Genomic DNA, 16561 nt, shown 5'->3' on the forward strand with positions numbered 1-16561 from the left:
CATAAATTTTCTCAAAAAGTTAATTTAATAAAACAAATGAAATCAAGGGTTTTAAAAATATCAGACAACTCATTTCATAATACAAATCTAAGAATATTATATAATATATTCATTGACAATTCCTATCCAAAAACCCTTATAAAGAAATTACTTTTTAATACATCTGACATCTCATACACAAATAATAATAATATTAACAACCAAAATTTAAATAATCTTACTAATGTTGCAGAAAACCAGGAACCCATTAACTTTAAATATTTTTCACTCCCTTACATTAAGAACATCACACCAAAGCTAAGCAGAATCTTTAATCAAATTAGTGGCATAAAAATAGCTAATAGTATCACATTATCTATTAACTCAATTTTTACTAGACTGAAAGATAAAACTCCTGCATTGTCTTGTTCAAATGTAGTTTATAATATACCATGTCGTAGTTGTAATATGAGCTATATAGGTATCACCTCGAGAACTTTATCATCTCGAATAATTTCACATAAAAGTGATTCTAGACTACATCCTGAACGTTGTGCTTTAGCAGAACATGTTTCCAAAGAGGGTCATGTAATGCATTATCAACATACTAAAGTACTAGCTTCTGAGAACTCATATAAAAAAAGACTTTTTTTGGAAATGGCTTTTATCTTTCAAGAAGAAAATTCGATAAACAAAAAATCAGATGTAAGACATCTCAGTGAAATTTATTCTTATTTGCTCACTTTAGACAAAAATAACCAATTTAAATTTAATAATTCAGATTCTTCTTTAATTTGATACATAATTTGTAGATTTTTTCAGTATACTACATAATAATAAAAGACAAGGACTATGAAACAATTTTGCATTTATTAAAACTTTTATATTATCATTTCGCACACACACACACACACACATGCTCGTATCAACCCCAGCCCCGGGGAACATGTGTGTTCCAATGGAAAAGTGGAACCCACATGTCCGAAGATTATCATTTCGCTCTTTTCCTATTTCAAAATTATTAGAAATTTATAACAAAATTGTAATTGGTTCAGTGAATGTGACGTTTCCGTATGAATTCAAAGAAAAATGAATAAACATCCATAACATTTTGTTAGACATTTTGTAAAATGCCAATTAGACATACATAATTTTTTAAAAAATATTTTAGCTTTTATCGCTTTATACTCAGATTTTTATAAATTTTTATATAGTTTTTACTTTAATTTATATTATTTACTATTTACCAAGACAAAATTTCATTGTTATGTCAGTATTTAACAACTAGGCTCTACATCCTCAAATAATGTAAGTACCAAAACATATAAATAATTTTTTAGTAAGGTTGTTCTGTGATATGCGGTGTTTATAGTGAGAGTATTAGCTCTGCATTTCTCAGAGCAATATTTTGTTATTTTTGTGTTTCTGGGGATCCTAGACACCTAGTTTAGTGAGAGAAAACTATGGTGTTTTGGATTTTTGATGGCACAAAGATAACAATTTTTATTGATTTTAGTTAGACTAATTGTTAAATACTGTATATTTATATTTGTAGTTTCCTGAAGATGATAATAAACATTATCGAAAGCTTGGAATTATTATAAAGAGTTTTCTTTGAGATTGCTGCTACCCCAATATTTCAACCTTGTTTCCTAACTGTTCAGCAAAGATTATATACCTGTTATATATATATATATATATATATATATATATATATATATATATATATATATATATATATATATATATATATATATATATATATATATATATATATATATGATTGAATAGTACTTTGATAGATTTTATTAATTCTAAACTCATCATATTCTTCATATTCATGCTTTCTATTGATTGTCACAGCTTCTTCAGTGAAAGAAAACTACAAAATCGTGCTTGTTTTTCTGCATCAAAAGCCTTAGCAAAGATTCTACTTATAGATGAGGTTACAGCTATTCCTCGGTAATTTTCACATTTTTTTCTTATCTCCTTTTTTATAATACTCAGATATGATGAGGAAGAAGATATAAATATTTTAAATTATTACTTGAGTTATGTATTATTTACGCAGTTCTTGCTATACCTAAACTAATCATATATTCTTTGTTACAGATGCACGGCTCGGCCGGACTGCATTCAGCTTTGGCGATAAAACGCCAAAGAAGACACCGCGAACAGGCGAAGAAGCGAGCAGCAGAGCGAAGATTATCTAACAGAACCAACAGTACTGACAGTATAGAACACCCCCCGAGAAGAGGAAGTTTCCATCCCCCAAATGACACAACATTTGCTACATCAATTGGCATGCTCCATCTGGGCGTCTGCTTTATGGTGCTCGGACTTTTTCTCATAGGATCTGGTCTTCTTCCAGATGATATAGTTACTTGGAGCAGCGGGGGTTGGTGGAACGAATTGGTTCTTACAGGAATATTTGTCCTGGCAATAGGGCTCTTCTTTATTATTCTAAACCGTATAATGAGCACTCGAGAAGAAGAGGAGCTGGAAGATTATGTCTCCCGACAATTAACTAGATCTAGAAGTGGACATAGACTCGAGAGAGACGTGGAGACTGGATGTCTAACTACAAAGAACCATAGGAGACTTTTAGAAAAACAACGAGAAGATAAAAATAGAGGCTTAACTGACATTGCTCCAACACATCACCACAAAGTCCCTCCAGCAGACGGAGAAATATATCTGGAAAAGATACTCGAAGAAGAAATTAATGAAAAAGAAATGGATTCCAACAGACACTTTGAATATAAGGAAACCATTTCAAATACAACTACAGCTAGTCTCAGCCCTGGCACTCCTTCAGAGGTAAGGGAGCTATTGGCTAACGGGAGGCAGTATAGTTTTAATTCTAGGCAGTACTAAGTTACCAAACTGTGATTTTATTCGATTTATACTTATCAACGTTTAAGGTAAATATATGGTGGAGGAGCCATCACGGAGCTCTGTACTGATGGAGCACCTCCACCAATTTTCAAACACCAATGTTGGGAGAGTAAACAGTGTAGGTGTATTTTCCTAAAAGTTGACCATAATTTTTAATTTCTACTAACTAAAGCATGTTATATCATCAGAATTAACATATCGCAGTTGGACCAAAAATTTAGACAAAAACGATCACTACCATTATAGTTACGAATGTAGTATTACTAGAAGATATTAATTTAAATAGTAAAAAAGTAACAAATTACTATTAGGTATCAAAATTTTACAAAATTGTCCGATAAGTAGGGTTACCATACGTCCGGATTTCGTCCGGACAGTCTGGATTTGAAAGACATGTCCGGATTGGGTCCGGATATGAGAAATGTCCGGATTTTTTTAATTTACTAAAAAAATGGTAAATACTAGGCCCAACGGTGGGAAATTTCATTCTGCGCAGCACCTTAGGTCTAAAGTATGTTAAAACATAGGTATATGTATTTTAAACTGGCAGAGATTTTCAATGTTAGTTGCATATTGTAGCGAAACAGCTGTACTTTTAATGCTGCCATATGCATTTCGCATATATTTATAATGTAGAGGTAGCAACGCAGTCAAATTCACATTTTACATTGTCTACAACCCCTTGGACTACCCCTGTCCGGATTTGGCCTTAATAAATTATGGTAACCCTACCTATAAGTAATTTTTTTAATAATTCATTTTAAAATATCTACAACTTTATTTTATGACCTTGCTTTTGATGTTGCTTTACAACGTTTAAGTTATATATATTTTTAAATTATTAAAAGTAAAGAAGTTAAAGTTTTCAACTTAATAAAATATAAAATAATATTAAATTAAAACCTTTATTGGGACAATTTCGTGGCTTCTAAAAATACAAGACAATCGGATGCCGGAGCTAGGAAGATGAGGAAATTCTATAATTTGCAATTCACGTCCCATCTGTCCTGCGCGGAAAATTCGAACGAAAATGGAACCGTAGATATTAATAGAAACTAGATCGAACTAATAGAAATAAAAATGAATAACCATTTTCATTTCATTGAAATACGAAGCCAAAGCCGTCTTATATTTCAGTTTCTTTAGAGAGCGCAACAAGCACCCTTACCGATCGGTTTCAAAACTCATTAGTTTTTCATCAGAGAATGCATATGTTGCTATCTCTAAATTAAACTGAAATACTCCAGATCACTAGCCTCGTACTGCAACTAACGAAATGGTCTAGGTGTCCTAGCGACATCTGCTGGATAAAAATTAAAGTTTTCAACTTAATAGAATATAAAATACAAATAAAATAATGTAATATTTATGTAAATTAAAGAAATCAACAGCAGCCTCAGTGTAGCAGAAAACCAAATCCGCAGAACAGACAACATAAATGAAAAACTGAAGTATATAAACAATAAACACTATAATAAGAACTACGGGAAAGAAACACCTAACCAAATCTACAAAGAAACATAAGGTGTGTATGACACCAGACATACTAGAACTAATGGATGAAAGACGCAACTTGAAGAATAATTCAGAAAAGTACAGACAGGTTGATAAAAACATAAAGCAAATAATAAAGAAGGCCAAAGAATCATGGATTAAAGAACAATGTGTAGAAATGGAAGACCATGAAAGAAAGTATGACACATTCAATATACATAAAAAAGTAAAAGAACTTACAGGAACACAAAGAAGACATCAAATAAGTTTGCTTAAGGACAAAGACGGAAATATTATTATAGACTTAACAGAAAAAATTAATAGATGGAGTGAATACATAAGAGAATTGTTTGAGGACAACAGAAATAACATTGTCCAGGTAAATGGTGAAACAGGACCTGAAATCCTAAAATGTGAAGTAGAAATGGTGGCACTTAGAGATTCCAAAACTGGAAAAGCAAATGGACCCGATGATGTTCCTACTGAATTACTAAAGCTCTTGAATGATGAATCAATAGGTATAATATTGCAGTTATTTAACACAGTATACAATACTGGTATTATACCTCAAGAGTAGCTGCTGTCTACATTCGTGACACTGCCAAAGAAATCCAATACAAAAGAATGTTCAGAACATTGAACAATATCTTTAATGAGCCATCTACTAAATATATTTCTAAAAATCATCCACAACCGAGTTTATCAAAAGTTGGAGTCAGATATTAGTAATACATAGATGGGGTTCAGAAAAGGACTAGGTACTCGAGAAGCTCTCTTCGGTTTGAATATTCTTACACAAAGATGCCTAGACGTTAATCAAGAAGTACATGCATGTTTTATCGATTTTTAAAAAGCGTTTGACAGAGCCACCATAGGCTAAGAGACATTATTGAAAGAAAAGACATAGATAATAAAGATCTGCGAATAATTCTCAACTTATATTGGAATCAGAAGGCTAACATCAAAATAGAAAATAAGATATCAAAAGCAATAGAAATACGTAGAGGAGTAAGACAGGGATGCATTTTGTCACCACTGCTATTTGATGTATAGTGAAAGCATCTGTCAGGAAGCCTTTTTGCAAACAAATGAAGGAATCGTAATCAATGGAGAGGTTGTAAATAATATTCGATACGCGGACGACACTGTACTAGTTGCAAGAACAATAGAAGAATTACAACGATTACTTACAAACATAAATATTGCTTGCAACAATTATGGCATAAACATTAATATCAAAAAAACCAAGTATATGGTCTTCAGTAAAATCATGACACAACCAGCACATATTAGTATAAACGGCATTCAAATTGAAAAAGTATCAAGTTACAAATACTTGGGAACTTTAATAAACGAAACTGGAGACCAAAACAATGAAATAAAAAGACGTATCGAAATTGCCAGGGCCACCTTCATAAAGATGAGAAAATTCTTCTGCAACAGAGATATAAGCATCACTCTACGATTAAGAATGCTAAAAGGCTACGTATTTAACACGCTATTATATGGTGTAGAGGCCTGGACTCTCAAACAGAACAACATAAAAAATATTGAAAGTTTCGAGATGTGGTGCTACCGTCGAATGCTGAAGATGAGTTGGGTTGAAAGAATCACAAATCTTGAAGTAATACGAAGGATAGGAAGAGACCCAGAAATTTTGTTAACGATAAAACGAAGAAAACTCGAGTATTTGGGTCACCTGATGAGAGGTTATAAATACGCATTACTTCAAAATATAATGCAAGGAAAAATAGAAGGAAAACGGAATCCAGGCCGTAGAAGAATGTCATGGTTGCGGAATTTGAGAGAGTGGTTTGGCTGCACCACTAATGAACTTTTTAGGTCAGCTGTAAACAAGGTCAGGGTAGCCTTGATGATTTCCAATCTCCGATAGGAGTGGCATAAGAAGAAGAAGAAATTAAAAACTTTATTGGGACCTTTTTCTGGTTACATCGCCGTGGCTTCTAAAAATGCAAGCCAATTAGATGCTGGAGCTAGGAAAATGATAGAATTCTATAATTTGCAATTCACGTCCCATCTGTTTTGCGTGGAAAATTCCAACGAAAATGGAACGCTATATACTCATATAGGAATAATACTAATAAAAATAAAATTTAATTACCACTTTCGTCTCGTTGCAACACGAAGCCAAAGCTGTTCTATATTCCAGTTCGTTCAGAGAACGCAACAAGCACTCTCACTGAACGGTTTCAAAATCGTCAGTTTTTGCATATATTTCTATCTCTAAACCCAGTTGAAATAATGCAGACGTCTAGCTTCGAATTGCAACTGACGAAATGTCCTGGGTATCATATCGACATCTGTTAGATACAATATGGCACAGTGGCGACCGGTCGGCAGGGTCGGCAGTGCCGACCCACACATTTATAGATATTATAGATTTTTTTAATATTCAATTTAATTCAGAGTTTATGTCAATTTTTGTATCTATGAAATAAAAAAACTGTCAGATAATACAGACTAAATTTTATTCATGGTTTTTAAAAGGATTCGACCAATGCGAGCGTTAAGTGATTCCTGCGCATAAGAGACTTTTCAAAAAATGAATTATCCTAGCCATTCATCTGACTGTTTGGCTAGCCGATCCCAGCTCATCCGTAGCTTGACGATTTACACGTAAAACTCAACGAAAAATACAAGTCGATGAGCAACCAAACAAACATTTCTCCGTAGGCACTAAGCGGCAGGTACGGCACATTTAAATCTGCCGGTTTCATTTGGAAGCATCGGCAGAAATTTTAAAAAATAATCACGCCGTTTTACGTCGTTTAATTGATATTGTAATTATTTAAGTTGTCAGGAATTATCATATATTTATAGATATATTATATCGTATAATTGTTATATCATATAATTATAGATAACTAATAAAATTGTTTAAGAAATACGATTTGGATTTTCTAATTTACATTCTGATTCTAAGACATTTAGCGGCATTTCTAAAACAGTACAGAATGAACTAATAATATAATCAATTAGTTACATGTTGAATAACGTTATTGGATCTGAGATTCAGAAACCCATTTGCTTTTCACTGAAAGTAGATGAAACTTCTGATTATCATGTCATTTACAATAATTATCAACTGTTGTCTGATACGCGTTACGTGGTAATATTTATGAGAGGTTTTTAGGTTTTATAGACGTGGGTAAAAGCAATAAGGCAGAATATATTTTTGGTGTTTTAAAGAACAGATTAAAAATTTTTGATATCAAAAATAAATTGGTAGAGTAAACTGGGGCAAACTTATGACGGCGCTGCCGTGATGTCTGGTGAATTGAATGCTCTCCAGGCAAAAGTTAAAACTATTGCACCACAAGCTTTATTTACTCACTGTCATGGGAATAAAATGAATTTAGTTTTGCAGGATAGATACGTGTAAAAAAATTAAAGAATATCGTCTTTTCTTGCCAGTTTAGCTCTCCCAAATGAACTACTGTTTTAGAAAAATTTGTTTCGAAAAAAAATGCAAACAGTTTGTCAGACGCGATGAAATTTTAAACCCCGGTTAGTTTCCACTGTAGCAGATTTTCATGAACAGCTTTTGGAAGTTTTTTTAATTTATTATCGAAGGCGACGATTTTGAAAGTTGTGATGTGATATCTTGATCCGTGAAGCAATCGGTTTGAGAACTTTATTAAATGATTACTCTTTTAATATTCTTTTAAATACTTTTAAGAAAGTGTTTGCCCAAACCGATTTGATATTCATTGTTGTTCAAAATCAGTCAACTGACATTATTTATTCCAGAGATAGAATAAAAAAACTGGTGCAAAATCTCAAAGATTTTCGTAATGATAGTAGTTTCCAATATATACGCAGTGACGTTTTGGGTTCGCTTGATATTTCCCCCAAAAAAGACACAGGCATGATACGATAAATATCTCGAAAAACGAGTATATTTTGAAATTTTGGATACCTACTATGTATTATGCAAATAGATACTCGTTTTTCGAATTTTGAAGATTTGCAAATTTTTGACCCCTTTGACGATTCAAAATTTAAAAGTTACCTTCGCCAAAGAATTTTCAAGATATTTATTATTACAAATTACTTAAAAATTACTCTGATCCAAATATTTTCAGAAAGTTGGATAAGTTACAAAATATGTGTAATTTTATATAGTAAGTACGTACTACAATTCATTACAACAAACTGATCATCAGTTCCCTTATTACCACCAACTTCTGCTGTAAATGAACGGGATTTCTCTTGTCTCAAAAGAATCAAAACATACTGTCGAAACACCATGAAACAAGAGAGAATGTCAAGTAAACCAAACAAGAAAATCTCCTATGATGATTTAAGCCTTTTAATTAGATGGTATACCTATATGAGGAGACAAAAAGACCTTGCCGACCCTGTCTCTAAGGCCACGAGCCGCCACTGCTATGGCACCCAGGAAATTTCGTTAATTGCAGTTCGAAGCTAGACGTCTGAATTATTTCAGCTGGGTTTAGAGATAGCAACATATGCATTTTCTGATGAAAAACTAACGAATTTTGAAACCGTTTGGTCAGGGTGCTTGTTTCGGTCTCTAAACGAACTAAAATATAAAACAACTTTGGCTTCGTGTTACAACGAGATGAAAATGGTTATTCATTTTTATTACTTATTAAGTTAATCACTTATTTACGATAGTTTTAATAACGTCGATCCATTTAAAAGGCAAATATGCACATACCATGTCAAACAGCACTCAAAAACGTATCCATTCTCTTTTGTTGCATAGAATTGAGCTTTTTAATGGAAAAACCATTAGTGGTCAAGTGGAATGGCTCGTATTCATTCATTTAAGCGTCGGAAGTGGTATTAATGTGCTAGGTAGCGGTGGTAAAAATTAGGATTGATACTTTATGCTGCGTAGGCGGTAAAAAATTTTAAGGGTGAAGTTATTCTGGCAAAAAATATGGGACAACAACATGCTAAATGGGATTTTATTTTTAGAACTTTTAGTCAGTAAGCAGCATCTTTTTAAATAAAATGGCTCGCACCGAGATAACTTTTGGTAAAAAAAATTGAGGAGAGTGGATTTAAAGTGAGAGTAGAGTCTGCCTTTTAGAAGCTTTATGAGGATGATTGCGAATATCATGACAGATGTTTTGAGTGACATACACTCAAAAACCTAGGATATGCTGATGACATAGTTATATTGCCGTATTCAGAATCATGTACTATCAAAAAGCCGATTCGAAGCGTATAATGGTATTTGAAATATTGGACTACCATAGAAAGTGCACACCGTATATTATATAGTAAGGATTTTCACAGTTTTCATTATATTCCTTTACTCAACCATTCTCTCCAGTTCTTTCTTCGGTGCCAGTCCCCTTACTGCATATTTTTTCTTTTCATTGCTTCATCCACTTCATCTCTGAAAGATCTTCGGGGTTTGCCTGTCTTATTTCTTCCTATCGGGCTACACTCTGTTATTCTGTTTATTAAACGTTTTTTGTCTACTCTTCTGATATGTCTTCTTCTTCTTCATGTACCATGTCCTTTCAGAACGTTGTATACCATCATAGCTATCTTAATTTTATTAACTGCCACCCTAAATAGCATGCTTGTATCAACTCCATGACGTTCTACTTCGTCGTGGACTGCGTTTGCCTGCTATTTTCCCTTGCATATTTTTTAGGTAACTACATTTGATGCTTTTTATAATCTCAGTAGTCTTGCTGAGACGTTCTAGTATTGTAGAGTTTTGAACCTTCTCCATCCAAGAAACTTTTAAAATTCTTCTATAACACCACATTTCGAAAGTCTCCATGCGATTTAGATCGATTTTATTCACAGTCCAGTAGTCGACGCCATAAAGTAAGACACGTAGTAGCGAAGTAGGCGGATCCTCAATGTCAATTTTAGGTCTCTGTTACATAATACCTTGGACATCCTTCTAAAGGCTCTGCCCTGCTCTATCCTCCATGTCCGTACCAGGTTAATCTCTTCTGCTCTATATAGCTTGATACATATCAGTTCATTTCCATTATTTTCTTAATCTCTATGTTATTTATTACATGAAGATCTCCAGTACGATGCGCGATGGTCGGACCAAATAAAGAACATGACAGGTTACTTAATCTCCGAACCAAAACAACAAGCACATGAGAGAGATAGTTAGACAAAAATAGTCAGTAGTCATTGCACGAGAACTCAAAAATTATCGATTTGTTTCCCAACTGGCACTTTGTCAGTTTTAATTTCACGACCTGAAGGAGAGTGAAATTATGTCAAAGTTTCAGGAGGGCAACAAGTCGATAATAATTTTAGAGATCGAGTGTAATTTGCTGAGATTATTTCATGAATAAAACTGTCTTTTTATATAATTTTAACTAATATTTTATTGCTATCTTCACCTGAATGTTTGCTAAATATGTTTCTTGGTGTTCTCTGTGACAAGTTGTAAAACATTAATTGTCATTATTGTCACTGAATGTTCATTTTTCAGTAGAAACGAAGGACATCTGACGTAATACTTGACGACGGGATAATATCAAAAATTATCGGGTATAATATCACAAGAGAGTGAGAATAAATTGAAAATAATGCGACAGTTTTTCGAAAATTTGTTGTCTGCCAATAGACACGAGAGCCCGCAGGGCTCGAGTGGCTATTGCTCAATGACAACAAATTTGAGTAAAAATTAAGCATTATTTTCTTATTCTTACTGTCGTGTTACTTCGTAAGATTATTTTTTAATAGAGGAAATAAAAAATGTAGTATATCAAAGTGTGTAAATAATTTATTTCTTTAGCTGAGCGCTTTCGACATAAACGTCATTATCGGAGCTAATGCTAAAATAAAAAAAGAGGTCTTGTAAGAAAAAGAAGTACAAAACTCTTTTTTTACTTACGTCAATTGTTAAAAAAAGTACTGCTACAAAATTGAGGTGTTAACATTTGCATCTTGTGAAAATAAATTTTGGTTGGATATGCTATGTGCTCCGTACAAACCCAAACAGTAAAAACAGAAAAACGGCCACATTACACGTTACACAAACACAAAAAAAATTTTTTCATGGTATAGGTATCACCCATCCATTGTTGGCCTAGTAGAAACAGCTGACTGACAAAGTCGGATATTTAAATCTACTTTTATCTGTTCTGCGTTGACGTATGACAGCTGACATTGAATTCTGAATATTTTTAACATTTTTGAAACAAAAATTAAAAATTTTTAAAAAATTAAATTGATAAGGAAATGTACCTTAGATATTTGTACTAATCAACTAATAAATTAATTGATAACATGATTGATTTTAAGACTAATTGGCCCAACATACATACACACCTTGTCAGATAAAAAATAAAAACAGGAAGTAATGAGGCAAATCAGTTTTTAATGGTGAATTCTCAAATTCAATATTCTAGGAGATATTAGATCATTGAAATTATAGATTGAGATAATATTAGATTGTTGTTGTTATTCATCTTTTGTAAATTATGTAAGTCATTGAAATGACCTTGACAGAGTGTATGGATATTTTACTAAGTTGAATCCTTAATGTTTATAGTAGAAATATTAAATTATTTAAATGCTAAGATGTTAAAATGAGTATATTCAGTTTCTACTGTTGTAAGACATTGATAACAAACCAATAGGATAGTGTTCAGTGGAATTCAATTCTTAACAAAATAGTTTCAAACACTCTTGTTGTTAAGTGTTTTATTTCTAAAGTTCTCATTACTTGATGATATAAGTATGTTATGTAAATATCTGTAATACAACAATGTATATATAAATCCGGCCAATAGACACAAGTTTTTCCTTATTTGTATTTTAAGTTATAAAATTAAATGAATATAAATACACTAGTTTTTATATATATTACAGATTGTATGAGGTTACTACTCCACTGTCTCCCATAGATACTTGAATAAAGGTTTATAATTACAATTCAAATTGATCTGAGTATTGACACAAAAATCAGGATTAGACTTCATCTCTCTAGAAATCTCCAGGTCCTCCAACAAATTCATTCATCTATAATTTTTAGATGGAATGTTATGCAAAATTTGGCTGTCTTTAGTGGGAGAGAAGGAATGATTGGTAGAATTAACATGATAGCCAAAGTTTGATTTTTCTGGAGTTCTGACATGCTCCTTGATTCTTTGAGAAAGGGTTCTCATTGTCCTTCCTACATAGGTGGTACTTCAGTCACCACAAGATAGCTTGTATATGCCACTTTTATTTAATTTATCTATTTTGTCTTTGGTTTTACTAAACAGTGATTTGATGGTATTTTTAGTTTTAAATGAAATTTTGAGGTTCTCAACTTTATTTGAAATTACACTTGAAACTTTATCTGAAATTGGTCCCAAATAAGAGATAGATCTGTAAATACAGTTTTTGGTATTGTGTTCATCTGTGTGAAAAGCTTGATTCAATCTTATTTTGAGTAATTTCTTTCTTATAATGTTGTCTATTAGTGTAGGAAACAGAGGTTGAACCTTGCAAAATGGACACAAGTCCGGTTTTATTTTTTTTCTGGCATATTAAGGGGTGCTTATTATAAGACTAACTTTTTCTGAAAAAATTTCGCCCCGGAACCTCCCTTTTCACCCCTTTAAAGGGGGTAATTTGTGGTTTTTGCAGAACGTAGCCCTTCCTGTACCTATTACAAAAAATTTCTTTTATAGAAATATGTAGAGGACTATATTTTCTACGATTTATTTCCAACAGCATCTCTCTATCATCCACCGTTTAGCAAGGGTGGCGCCCCAAAGTTGACAAGTTTTTAAAAAAGATGTTTTTAAAAAAAATATATTTTTCCCTAACTGTAAAGGAAATTAAAAAGAAATGCTGCGGAAATTATTCACAAATAGATGATTGATTTTTTGGTATAGGTTTTATTTAAGGATACTTGCCCTTTTTTTAATTACAGGGTGTTACATTTTAAAAAACCCCTTTTTATACCATCTGAACCGTTTATGCTAGAGTAAAAAGACTTTCAGCGATTACCCATGTACTGGTGTTATTTACAAATTTGTATAATGCACCCCCATTTTTTCCCCGGAACCACCTTGGAATCCTTCACACACAATGCCCTTAATTAATATGCTTCATATATCATTTTGTGCAAATTATTATTACCCATGCATGGACACTAAAAGCGATTTCCTAGTGCCACCCCTGTAGCCAAAAACAATAAAAATAAAATGGGGGGTTGAAAATTTTTTTTTGTTTTTTGCTTTTTGATTCATATGGGCATATGCTTCATCAATAGTGCTTTTCAAAAATATATATGGTTATTGCAACATCCCTGCGCAAACCACCCCTATCCTTGAAAATATACTGCAGAAACTACCCCTATACCTTATCCGGTATGTTTTTACGATTTTCTCATTACCTATTCATTTTTTTAAACAAAACTTATACAAGGTTAAAGACCACTATTTACTCTAAAAATTAGGTCCTATTCATTTTTTTCGTTTAAGCAACCGTTACGGCACAGTGGCGCCGTAAACCTCATATATGCTTTGACGGGCTTCAGTTTTTGTTTATTTTTTCGTCATCTGTTTGTTTTATTGATAAAGTACTTATGTAAAATAAAACAACACAGTGTAAACTACAAATCATGACCTATGCACATTTTACATTCTTTGCTCCCCAAAGCTACAGTGGTGGCCCAAAATAAATGTTTTCATATTTTCTCCACCTACACGCATTTTATTGCGTTAATGCTACCTTAATAGCACAATATTCACCCATAAGTGGTCGCTAAGCAGTGTCGGATCCAGGGAGGGGTGATGGGGGCGATCACCCCCACCCCTCTCAAACCAAGTGATATTATATTTGAAGATTATAAAAATATTCATTTATTTTTATAGAAATCCATCATCCATCATCCAGCCTCAAAAGTCCACTGCTGAACATAGGCCTCCTCCCCTCGTTTCCAACCCCATCTATCCTGCGCCGCCCTCATCCAGTTTTTATTTACCTTTCTTAAGTCGTCAGTCCATCTTGTAGGCGGTCGACCGACGCTTCTCTTGTCTTCTCTTGGCCTCCATTCCAATAATCTCTTCGTCCATCGCCCATCTGTCATTCTGGCTACGTGTCCTGCCCATCTCCACTTCAACCTGGCTATCCTCTCGATGACGTCAGTCACCTTTGTTCTTCTCCTGATTTCTTCGTTTCTGATTTTGTCTCGCAGAGTTATTCCTAACATTGACCGCTCCATTCTTCTCTGCGTGACTCTTAGTTTGGTAGCCGAGAAATACTTATATTATATTAATATTATTTTTATAAGAATGACTTTTTATGCTTTAGCGACAGTGGCGGATCCAGCATCGTTAAGAGGGGGGTGCCAATTGGTTAAATTTCTATAAAAATAAATGAATATTTTTATAATCTTTGAATATAATATCACTTGGTTTGAGAGGGGAGAGGTGATCGCCCCCATCACCCCTCCCTGGATCCACCACTGCGTAGCGACCACCTAAGGGTAAATATTGTGCTGTTAAGGTAGCATTAATGCAATAAAATGCATGTAGGTTGCGAAAATATGCAAAAATTTATTTTGGGCCACCACTGTGGCTTTGGGGAGCAAAGAATGTAAAATGTGCATAAGTCATCATTTGTAGGATACACTGTGTTGTTTTATTTTGCATAAGTACTTTATAAATAAAACAAACGACGAAAAAAAAAACAAAAACTGGAGCCCGCCAAAGCATATAGAGGTTTACGGCGCCACTGTGCCGTAACGGTTGCTTATACGAAAAAATGAATAGGACATAATTTTTAGAGTAAATAGTGGTCTTTAACCTTGTATAAGTTTTGTTTAAAAAGAATACATAGGTAATGAGAAAATCGTAAAAACATGCTCGCCAAGGGATAGGGGAAGTTTCTGCAGTATATTTTCAAGGATAGGGGTGGTTTTCGCAGAGATGTTGCAATAACCATATATATTTTTGAAAAGCACTATTGATGAAGCATATGCCCATATGGATCAAAAAGCAAAAAACAAAAAAAAATTTTCAACCCCCCATTTTATTTATTTTTTTTTGCTACAGCGGTTGCACTAGGAAATTGCTTTTGGTGTCCATGCATGGGTAATAATAACGTGCACAAAATGATATATGAAGCATATTAATAGAGGGTATTGTGTGTGAAGGATTCCAAGAAAATCAATTTATTTATTAATTTTTCTTTTTTTTGGGGTGGTTCCAGGGAAAAAATGGGGGTGCATTATACAAATTTGTAAATAGCACCAGTACATGGGTAATCGCTGAAAGTCTTTTTACTCAAGCGTAAACGGTTCAGATGGTATAAAAATAGGTTTTTTAAAATGTAACTCCCTGTAATTAAAAAAAGGGCAATTACCCTTAAATGAAACCTATACCAAAAAATCAGTCAATTATTTGTGAATAATTGTCGCAGGATTTCTTCTTAATTTCCGTTACAGTTAGGGAAAAATATATTTTTTTTCAAAACATCTTTTTTAAAAACTTGTCAACTTTAGGGCGCCCTAAACGGTAGATGATAGAGAGATGGTGTCGGAAATAAATCGTAGAAAATATAGTCCTCTTCATATTTCTATAAAAGAAATTTTTTGTAAAAGTTACAGAAAGGGCTACGTTCCGCAAAAACCATAAATTACCCCCTTTAAAGGGGTGAAAAGGGAGGTTCCGGGGCGAAATTTTTTCAGAAAAAGTTAGTCTTATAATAAGCACCCCTTGATATACCAGAAAAAAAATAAAACCGGACTTGTGTCCATTTTGCAAGGTTCAACCTTTGTTTCCTACACTATATTATCAAATTTTATTTTAGCATTAGCTCCGATGATGACGTTTATGTCGAAAGCGCTCAGCTAAAGAAATAAATTATTTACACACTTTGATATACTACATTTTTTATTTCCTCTATTCATTCAAGTGTGTACAAACTTATCAGTCTTTCAACTATTATTTTTTAAGACGTATATTATGGATATTTTCCTTAAATATGACAGTTGTCAAAACTAGGAAACTGGTTGCCATTAAACAGAAACAATCTACTTAAAAAAATTCTATCGGTAATTTTCTACAGTAGATAATTCTCAGTATAATTTTAATCTGATTGGATAGAATTAAACACTTGACCAAATATCTTACTATACAATTGTAAGTTAAAATAATTAAAAAATAATCAGTAGTAATTGCACAAGAGCTCTGAAATTATTGAATTTTTC

General features: G+C 33.0%; 1 protein-coding gene across 1 annotated transcript; it reads left to right on the forward strand.

The window, feature by feature from the left end:
• Nucleotides 1–2091: 2091 nt before the first annotated feature.
• Nucleotides 2092–3215, forward strand: LOC114332290 (uncharacterized). The gene has a single exon (XM_028282067.2). The coding sequence runs from the start codon at nucleotides 2092–2094 to the stop codon at nucleotides 2854–2856; it is 765 nt and encodes a 254-aa protein (XP_028137868.2). The 3' UTR covers nucleotides 2857–3215.
• The last annotated feature ends 13346 nt before the right edge of the window (nucleotides 3216–16561 follow it).

This window comes from Diabrotica virgifera, chromosome 4 (assembly GCF_917563875.1).
Source record: "Diabrotica virgifera virgifera chromosome 4, PGI_DIABVI_V3a".
In the NCBI taxonomy this organism is placed as follows: domain Eukaryota; kingdom Metazoa; phylum Arthropoda; class Insecta; order Coleoptera; family Chrysomelidae; genus Diabrotica; species Diabrotica virgifera.

Excerpts from the sequence above, each read along its gene's own strand:
- LOC114332290 (XM_028282067.2), top strand. The coding sequence starts at position 2,092 with ATGCACGGCTCGGCCGGACTGCATTCAGCTTTGGCGATAAAACGCCAA.